The sequence below is a fragment of the Neopsephotus bourkii genome, unplaced genomic scaffold (genome assembly GCF_033783945.1).
Source record: "Neopsephotus bourkii isolate Nb327-2 ecotype Australia unplaced genomic scaffold, CSIRO-AGI_Nbou_v1 NB_1616, whole genome shotgun sequence".
Lineage (NCBI taxonomy): Eukaryota > Metazoa > Chordata > Aves > Psittaciformes > Psittacidae > Neopsephotus > Neopsephotus bourkii.
The window spans coordinates 285689-296141 of NW_026902091.1; the positions used below are offsets into that span (position 1 = coordinate 285689).

The 10453-nt window shown below is 39.1% G+C and overlaps 1 protein-coding gene across 1 annotated transcript; it reads left to right on the forward strand.

The window, feature by feature from the left end:
- The first annotated feature begins 74 nt into the window (after window positions 1–74).
- Window positions 75–9114, forward strand: CENPN (centromere protein N). Its single transcript, XM_061372808.1, has 9 exons — window positions 75–422; window positions 1929–1974; window positions 2954–3084; window positions 4538–4714; window positions 5460–5561; window positions 7726–7783; window positions 8050–8153; window positions 8254–8377; window positions 8661–9114. The coding sequence occupies exons 1-9, from the start codon at window positions 252–254 to the stop codon at window positions 8747–8749; spliced, it is 1002 nt and encodes a 333-aa protein (XP_061228792.1). The 5' UTR covers window positions 75–251; the 3' UTR covers window positions 8750–9114.
- The last annotated feature ends 1339 nt before the right edge of the window (window positions 9115–10453 follow it).

Genomic DNA, 10453 nt, shown 5'->3' on the forward strand with positions numbered 1-10453 from the left:
TAACGGGTGAGTGCCAGCGCTCCATCTCTCTCCAGAAGCTCACACGTCTGAGGACGTGGGGAAAAGTTACTATAGGAAGCTCTTTAACTTGCTGTTGTTTGTGTCCGCCGAAAGCTGGTAGTGCCGCGCCTAAGGCCGATGCCAACGTTCTGCTAGTTGTGTTAGGTACAGCTTTGTATACCTGAACTGCGGGAGCCTGCCTGTGCCTTGGTTCTCACCTTTCACGCTTCAGCTTTCCAGGTGGCTTAGTCATGGATGAAACTGTTGCCGAGTATATCCGATCAATTGTACAAAAAATCCCACGAAAAGAAATCAAGACAATGCTACAGAAATGGGGCTTTCTGTCGGAGGAGCAGCTGCAAGCCATAGACTTCGGTCAGATAAAGGAGAACATCGCTTGCGATGTTTTCCAGCTGTGTGAGGTAATCTTGTCCTTTGGCAGCTGCTTCTCAGTAACATACAGGACACACATTGAAGCACTGTCAAAAACAAATTCTTATGAATGAATGATTTTGTTTGCTCATGACATAGCATCAAATGTCACTGTGTAGTGTGAAAAATGTAAAACTGAGCTGGTGATGCCATCAGTTTTGTCTGTGATATGACTCCAGGATTAACTTTCCTGCATAGGGAAGTACATGTTACGAGCTCCAAGTTGCACGAGCTAGAGAAAAGCTCTGTGTTATAAGCCTTTAAAAAATGGGTATGTGTCTAAATTCTAATATAAAGGCACTGATTGCTATCAAGTCATTACACAGAGCTAATTTAAATCTGGCATGCATAATGATAGCACTAGTTTATGTATTTTATAGAAACTTTGGAAACGTGCTTGGCCAGAGTTATGTCTGTTCTGTGTCCTGTAAGCAAAAAAAGCTTTCTTACCTCTGACTTAACCTCCTCTGATTTTGGTGTACCAGGTATCTTTCTATGTGTCTTCATGTATAGAATCATAACCTAGATAGATATAGTTATTATTATCTTACATTCTGTATCATTTCCTCTGAATTTCATACGTGAAGGTTAGTCATAGAATCGTAGAATAGTTAGGGTTGGAAAGGACCTTAAGATCATCAAGTTCCAACCCCCCTGCCATGGGCAGGGACACCTTGCTCTAAACCGTATCACCCAAGGCCTCGTCCAACCTGGCCTTGAACACTGCCAGGGATGGAGCATTCACAGCCTCCCTGGGCAACCTGTTCAAGTGCCTCACCACTCTAATAGGAAAGAATTTCCTCCTTATATCCAATCTAAACTTCCCCTGTTTAACCCATTATCCCTTGTCCTACCACTACAGTCCCTAACGAAGAGTCCATCCCCAGCATCCCTATAGGCCCCCTTCAGATACTGGAAGGCTGCTGTGAGGTCTCCATGCAGCCTTCTCTTCTCCAGGCTGAACAGCCCCAACTTTCTCAGCCGATCTTCATGTGGAGTCGAGCTCAAATGGCAGGCAAGAAATTGTTGAGTTGCTCTTGTAAGATAGCAAATGTAATATTTTAAAATGGCATTTGTTTCTGAAACTGACCTGTACCAAGTGGTGTACTAAAGTTTCTTAAAGTTTTCATGCTGTAAAGGTTACATAAGGAGAAACCAATCATGTTAGAATACCAGACAGTGGAATCCTGAGCAGTGTTGCATCATGTCATGAAGACCTGCTCATTTTAGTTTCTAATAGCTTGTACGTTATAGCATAAGGGCAACATTATTGCTGCCTCTGCAGGGGAACACTTGAACCTTGATGAAACAGCTTTATTGATTTCTCGAGAATGTTGTGCTCATATCGGGACTGGCTATGGTGTGTTTGAGCAGAATGTACATGCTGAGGACATTAGTGCAGTGTCATTTGAATTCCCAGTACTGAGAATTTTCACTTCCTAAACATTATGATAGAATGGTCTGGACATGCAGTTGACTATTACTCTTCTTTTTAGGGAATACCTGGAAACATAAAGGAAGCAGCTGTCCTAGACATGATTTGTAAGTTAAAAAAGATTGAAAATACCATCTTTGTATTTTTTCTGAGTAAGTTGATAACACCCTTAAATATGTAGCAATTGCCCCAGAGAGGTACAGATTAATTTGCTGCAGATCACATTTTAGATGAATCTTACTGGATCTGACCTTTTCTAAAAAGAAGAATAATAAAATCTAAAGCGAAAATTGACAAAAGGACATTTGCTTCTTCTGAGGTATAAATAGATGTAGACTGTGGTAAGCCACATATCATCTATACTTCTTAGTTTGAGTTTAGACTGAGTTTTGGTAGTTATAAGTAAGATTTTTCTTTAAACATTGAACCTCAGGGATACCTTTTATTAGTTGATTAACTGAATTACACCAGATCTCCCCATCTTGTTTAATAAAAAAATATTTTGCATTTATATTTGCTATGCGCAGTAGTTTTAAGAATGCTGAATAAATTATATTGCATTATCAGAACTAATTTTTTTTTTAATAACCTGGTCATAAGTACTGTAAAATTATTGTTCCTTTAATTACCATTTGGTAATACACTAGGTTATTGAACAATTCCCATTTTTCTTAGACACCCATGCTTATGCACATAAGAGAACATGGAAAACATACCATCTTCTCCCAATAGGTAAGACGTCTTTCTTTGCTGTAATCTCAAGAGTTCTTGGCAACTTACTGCAGTGCTAACCTGTATCATACATTTTAAACCCAAATATAGTCCACTGGGTTTTTTCAGTAGATAACTTAAACATTTAACTATAGTCTAGCATGGATTTTTCAATGGACATATATTCTAAAAATATTAAATATATTCTATTAAATTCTCAAGCAATTATTAGAAGTTAGGAACTATTAATTATACCATAAACTTTATAGAGCAATACAGGGGCTCAAATTTAATATACAGATTTTTGTATAAGGCTATGCAACTTAAGCTTTTTCTGCTTAATTTTATATCAGGAAAGCTAAATATATGTCTGACCTAGCTCTTGTAAACACAAGTCTTGTTTCTTCTTTTCTTTTTCTTGTGTAACAGAGAAAGAAATCGTGTATTTTGACATAAGAGATTTCAAAAAAAAATTTAAAAGAAAACTTCGTTCAGCCTTGGGAAATGTAAGAATAAATTCATTCTAAATGTGTTACACAGCTCTATTGTCAATAGATTGTTGTCAGAACTTTAGCAAAGTATTTTGTGGGTTGGTTTGGGGGTATTTTTCTTAGTCTGCATCAAGAATTAATCAAATTAATCATTTAGGAATGGTAGGAACTGCATGTGAAATAGACAATAGTTTCTTTATCTAATGTTCCTGCAACTTTACAATTATGTTGGAGTGAAATAAAATGTAAAATTGCGTTAAAATATGACGGAAAGGTGGCACATTTATGTTTTCCATCAAATCTTTGCCCTGAGTGTACGTGTTGCCTAGGTGAGCTGATATTGCTTTGTCCCATTACCCAGTAACAACTGTAGCACAGTTATATGTTTCTTTTTAGTTCTTGTTTTAAAATAATTTTTGATGGCTGTGAGAACTAGGCTCTGGTATTTAATTACATTATAATGGCTGAAAGTCCACTGTCAATAACAAGGAGCAGTTTCTAGACTACAGAAATGAGTCGAAAACAGATACTGTCGCTTCACTTTTTTACTAAGCAATGTGTAGAAGCCTTTTCTTGCTTTAGCTCACCAGCTTCATTTAAGTAAGGCAACAGAAATTGCCTCTAGCTACTGCTTGACACACGAAGGATTCCCACTGTCACCAGTAGAGGGCAACAAATACAATTCAGACTAGCATACAACCATCAGTTCATACACCTCTAGTACAATAAAGTTTTGCAATATGTTATGTTAAACGTTAAATTTTTAAAATGCACAAAAACTTTGAGAAGGTATGTTGGTTCAGTAATCTGAGCAGTTTATTAATTAGCTGGATTAAAAGCTTGGCTACATGTACCTCAGTCAAAGGGAGGGTCAGTTGATTGGGCATTTTAAGGACATTTTCCCACTCTTTAAAGTCGCTGAGATTGAGTCAAGGTAAAAAGAAGTAACCAAGAAGTGAAAAACTACAAAAACAGGAAAGGGAATCTTCTTCAGATTTCTGATTGTGCACTCTTAAGCACTGATAAATACTACACACAGGTCTAAAAATCACAAGTTGATCAAAAGTTTGGTTTCTCAAGAATTAGACATAATGAAAATACTGCCATTAGCCCTCCATCCAAATAGACACCTTTTTCTTGTGATGTCATTTTCCCCAGAGAAATCAAGGGGTTTACAATAAGCTATTTCTATTTTTGCCTTTCAGAAAAAAGTGTGTATCGAGAGGAAGGAAAGTCATTGAGAGTCTGAAATAGCTCTTTTTTGTTCTGTTTTTTATTCCTCCCCTGTTTGTGAGGTTATTGTTCTTTGGTAATTTGATTAACTACAACACTATTGGGATTTGTTTCTTATTCAATTAGTGGTGTCCTAAATTATGTTTGGGTCGTGTGAATACAGGGTTAAGAGAAAACAAAATCTCTGCAGACACCTGACTGTACTGGTAAATCAAAGCTTTTCTTTCTGTGTTAGGTCACCATCAACTTTAGAGAATATGAGGATAATGAAATCTGGATTAGGATTGCCTGGGGAACACTGTATAGGGAGCCAAACCAATACAGAGCCAGCTATGTTGTATACTGTTCATGCACTCCTTATGTCTTTATTTCTCTCTCAAAATATAGGAGCAACTTGCCTCTGCTCTGTCAGGTACGAAATAGAACTGTAGACCCTGATTTCACCACAGTCAATGTAGAGTTGTAACTGTGTTAGTTTGTAAGAGGATGCATAAAGATTTGTCACTTAATGTAATTTATTCATTTACATAGTTGGGGGGGTTTTTTCCTCCCTTAGCTCATGGTAATAATGGGGCAAAAATAAATATTTGCACCCTTTGGAATGCTGCATCATGAATAAAGTCATTTTAATGGGATTTTTGCTGACTTTGAATTGTTTTAATTTCTTAACTGAGTGTTAGGCAGCATTCAGTTAAATTGTCTCATGAAGTTGAAGACTATCAATCACATTAACAGTTTGCTTCAAGAATTGAATATATGAGCTCATTGGGGAATGCTATTAAGTAGCTTTAAAAGACGTTTTCTGTCAATGTATATTGAACAGCACTGGTAGTCTTTTTTGACTTTTGGGGTTTTTTTTCCCTTGTTTAGCAGAATTCCATGCTAGTAGTTTAATTATTTATCTCTTTGGTTTTTTCAGCTTGATAAAGCTCTAGGGCTTATCTTGTTAATCCTGTGAATGCTTGTGAATATTAACCTAAGCTTAATAACAGTCTGTTCACTGCTTCTTCAGACATGAGAATTTTGCTAGTTGCGCACAGCTGCTTACCTTGTAACAAAACCACCACCAAGTCCAGAAACACTGTATTTTTTTTTTGTATTATAAACATAGTGATAATTAAGGCTGATGTTAAAACAATTTAAATTTTTATTTGAAGGCCCTGCTTGCTGCTTCCAATTCTTATGACATCTGTGCAATGGATCTTCAAGGTCACTGTTTAAACTCCCTTAAAGATATTGTGCATGCGAGATCTAACCAGGTAAGTCACTTCCCAAATGCATCCTAAGATAAATCTTTTTGTTTCGGGCCTATTTCTCAACCCCAAGCAGGGGGAAAATTCACCTCTTACAAGATGCCATCAAGTTAAAATAACATTGAACTACTGAGGTGGACAAGCCCTTTTCATTAAGGTAACATCACAGGAGGGATGTAATTACTTGGCATCCCACCTACACTTTTTGTTATTCCTGATGGTTAAACTCCATCTAAAATTTGTATGAACAATCCAGTCCTAGGATTTCTTGGCATTTAACTAGGCTTCCAAGAGCAGTAAGTTGAAGCCTGTTGGAATAGGCACTTAGTCTGCTCATCCATGTAAAACTTACACATAGATTCATAGAATAGTTAGGGTTGGAAAGGACCTTAAGATCATCAGGTTCCAACCCCCCTGCCATGGGCAGGGACACCTCACACTAAACCATGCCACCCAAGACCTTGTGCAACCTGGCCCTGAACGCTGCCAAGGATGGAGCATTTACAACTTCCCTGGGCAACCCATTCCAGTGCCTAACCCCCCTCACAGTAAAGAACTTCTTCCTTATATCCAATCTAAACTTCCCCTGTTTAAGTCTTAACCCACTGCCCCTTGTCCTGTCGCTATAGTTCCCACAAATAGTCCATTCCCAGCAACCCTACACGCCCCCTTCAGATACTGGAAGGATGCTTTGATGTTTCCACGCAGTCTTCTATTCTCCAGGCTGAACAGCCCCAACTTTCTCAGCCTGTCTTCATACGGGAGGTGCTCGTGGCCCTCCTCTGGGCTTGTCCCACGAGTTCCATGTCCTTTTTATGTTGAGGACACCAGAACTGCACACAATACTCCAAATTAGGTCTCACGAGAGCAGAGTAGAGGGGCAGGATCACCTCCTTTGACCTGCTGGTCACGCTGCTTTTGATGCAGCCCAGGATACGGTTGGCTTTCTGGGCTGCAAGCGCACACTGAAGCCAGCTCATGTTCATTTTCTCATCGACCAACACCCCCAAGTCCTTCTCCACAGGGCTGCTCTGAATCTCTTCTCTGCCCAGCCTGCAGCTGTGCCTGGGATTGCTCCGACCCAGGTGTAGGACCTTGCACTTGGCATGGTTAAACTTCATGAGGTTGGCATCAGCCCACCTCACAAGCGTGTCAAGGTCCCTCTGGATGGCATTACTTCCCTCCAGCGTATCAACCGAACCACACAGCTTGGTGTCATCGGCAAACTTGCTGAGGGTGCACTCAATCCCACTGTTCGTGTCAGCAACGAAGATGTTGAACAAGACCGGTCCCAACACCGATCCCTGAGGGACACCACTCGTTACTGGTCTCCAGCTAGACATTGAAACATTCACCATTAACTGTGTGCGGCCATCCAGCCAGTTCTTTATCCACCGAGTGCTCCATTCATCAAGTTGATGTCTCTCCAATTTAGAGACAAGGATGTCGTGTGGGACAGTGTTGAACACTTTACACAAGTCCAGGTAGATGACATCAACTGCTCTGACCCTGTCCATCAGTTCCGTAGCGCCATCATGGGAGGCCACCAAATTGGTCAGGCAGGATTTGCCCTTAGTGAAGCCATGCTGGCTGTCACCAAGCACCTTGTTGTTTTTCATGTGCCTTAGCATGCCTTCCAGGAGAATCTGCTCCAAGATTTTGCCAGGCACGCAGGTGAAACTGGTCTGTAATTCCCTGGGTCATCCATTTTCCCCTTCTTGAAAATGGGGGTTATATTTCCCTTTTTCCAGTCATCAGGAACTTCACCTAACTGCCATGATTTTTCACATATGATGGAGAGTGGCCTAGGAACTTCATTTGCCAGCTCCTTCAGGACTCACGATGGATTTAATCAGCTCCCATGGACTTGTGTACTTTCAGGTTCTTAAGATGGTCTTGAACCAGATCCTCTCCTACAGTGGGCTTAGGGTTATCATTCTGACAGTCCCTGTTCTGTCTTCCAAGACTTGGGTGGTGTGGAAGATGTTCACAAATATCACAGGACAGGTGTTCTTGTCTCAGACTAAAGCTGGGCTTTCTGACTTGTAATAACTGTCAAGAATTGGAAGGATGCTCACTTTCAAAATGAAACAAAATGTGGAAATATTTTTAGCTACAGCCTCTAAAAGTGGAAATAAACGAAACTTTTTTTTTTCCTTTTTCCATTTAGAACTTCCAAACTTCTTATTCTGAACCTCTAAAGGAACACAGTGTAGAACCAGAAACTGGTATGTATATTTTAAATTAAACAGTAGTTTCAATGCTGTTTCTGCTGCCTTATGAAACGACATTAATTAGTTTGGGTTTTTCTTTTGGCAAGGAATGAAAATATAAATAATGGAGACAGAATTTATCACTGTCCTTCTTTTCTCAGCTTTTAAAAATTATTATTTTCAGATTTTCACTAATCTGGTGAGAAAAGCCATATTGTATCAGCTGACAAAGTTGTCTTTCTGTTTTTTCCCTTCCCTACTCTTTTCCCCTGCAAATTCAGGGACAGTTGAAGAAAACAGAAAAACTAATGAAAAAAAACGGAGAATGAATCAACAGGTTTTTGGTGATGGTCCCCTACCGAAACTTGAATATGCACAATATAAGGTAAAAAATGCAAAAACTTTGGGGTTTTTTTATCATTTTATTGTAATAATATGTAGAATATTTCTGGCTTATACTCCCTGGTTAAATTTTGTATTAACAGCTTCAGACGATGTTTAGAAGTGATCCTAAACACAGTATTTCGTATCAAAAGGAACAATTCAGATGTCTGGTGAAGCTTTCTAGCCCAGATCTCTTAGAAGCACTGAAATCGATGGCAGCAACGAGTAAGTGTTCTAATTCTATAAAATGGAAGAAAAATCCAGAGTTAAATATTCGTCATCTTACATTCTGCTTCTATATTGCATAAGGGAGAACCTTTGGAGTTTGTTTAGAAATCTAGCAGAATAAAAATATTACCAGTCTAAAAACTTTTGTCTAAACACATACCAATTTGTTCTTAGAATTACTAGTTTGTACACACATATTCAAGCTTTGGTTTAGTTTTAGAACAGTTATGAAAGGTAAATATTTTTGGGTTAAACTCTAATTATCTGCCTTTCTCTCTAGGTATGGTTGATGCACCAGTTTCACCACTGCTTAGCTGTCTACCACACAGACCTAGGAATCATTTTAGGATTAAAGATAAAACTGATTAATTTCTAGAAGGCTTTCTAAGTCCCTAATTTAAGCCTGGTTCACAGAGGAATGTACAATTCATTTATTACTGGTATTAATCTAAACGACTGTAAATTTTAAGGCATGGTTTTAAAAATAACTTGTATTTTTTTAATATTTTTTCCTGACTATTGCTTCTCTGAATCAGTTTTCCACATTTGTCTTTCAGCAGAAGGGTTAGCCCTTTCCTTAATTAACCAGGAAAAAAAAAATAGCTGTGAAATTTAAACAGATTGTGGGCTCTTGGCATGTAGGTGGCAATAAGAGGTTTCTGTTCATCTTGAGTTGATGTTAATGCAGAGGTTTTGCTCACTGAAGGCCACAGCCTGTAACAAATACTGGAAATGAGACATTCATACAAATAGGTTGGGTTTTTTGAATCAAATTTTCTCCTAGGTGAATACAGTGAAATAAGCTGTAATTTTGTTTTTGTGGAAGTCCACAGTTTAGTATATTCCCATTAAGTTTTGATCTTTCTGCAATCCTTGCACATTACCAGCTTGTGGTGCTTGGAGACATGAAGATTCCAAACTTCAGATGGAAACATCAACCACTGCGAAGAGCAGCATTGCACTGGAATTCAATAGGGTTGGTATATTTCAACTAATAATTAGATAGCTATTTCCATGTAATTTGCTGCATCATTTGTAATTTGACATGAATGTGATCTGAATAGGCAGGTTTTAATTCTGTTTAATTTTAATTCTGTTTAATTCTGTTACCTTCATGCAGCTACTTCGTGTGTAGGGAATTTCTGGTACACTTCAGATACATCAATGTGCAGAGAGTCTTTGTAACTTCACAGCACAGTGTAAATATTTTCAGAGGCTGTATGGAATGTCTTTCTTCTGAAACTAAATAAATGTGTAAATTAAATCTTCTCAAGAGAAGCTTGTTTTGCCTGACTCAGAAACATGACTTAACATATACTGATTTTTGGCCTGTTCTGGTTTTCAGCATCTCTGTCTATCTCGCCCGTAAAAATAAGTTAGTTGAGGACTACAGGCTACTGCTATATTTCTAAGACTTCCCTCTCTGGATGTAAATGTTAGTTTATGAAAACACTTAACATAATGGTATGATTAATCATAGACTCATACAGTAGTTAGGGTTGGAAAGGACCTTAAGATCATCTGGCTCCAACCCCTTGCCTTGGGCAGGGAAACCTCACAATAGGCCATGTCACCCAAGACTCCATCGAACCTGGATGAAACAATTCCAGGTTTTCTAATACACAGACTATACAGGACACATAGAGTTGTCTCTTGCCAACTTGCACCCTTGGAGAGCCTTCCAGGACCCAGACCATTAACATTCCCCTATGCATCCTCTGTGCAACTTCCAAATGCTTTCTCCTAAATGACATACTTCAGGCATTTAATTGACTCCCGCAAAGGTAAAAGTTCTGAAATACCCCTTAGAACAGTGTGGGTTACCTAGCCTACGGCCTGTCTGTGATCTGGGAAAGGCAGCCTCTCTCCCCTGTAACAACTGCAAAGTAGGTGTCTCTAATGTACATTTGTCCCTCTAACTTCCTGTAATGAAGGTTACAGGAACAGCACAAGTGAACGTCAGACATGCCTACTTACCCCCACCACGGGAGGGTGACGGGGCTGAGGCTGGCACAAGCGCTCTCCCTGTGGGAAAAGCCCCAGCTCCTCGTATTCTCACACCCCCACCATTAT

Excerpts from the sequence above, each read along its gene's own strand:
- CENPN (XM_061372808.1), top strand. The coding sequence starts at position 252 with ATGGATGAAACTGTTGCCGAGTATATCCGATCAATTGTACAAAAAATC. Across the intron at positions 3,085-4,537 it reads TTCGTTCAGCCTTGGGAAAT|GTCACCATCAACTTTAGAGA; the intron begins GTAAGAATAAAT and ends TTTCTGTGTTAG. Across the intron at positions 5,562-7,725 it reads TGCATGCGAGATCTAACCAG|AACTTCCAAACTTCTTATTC; the intron begins GTAAGTCACTTC and ends TTTTCCATTTAG.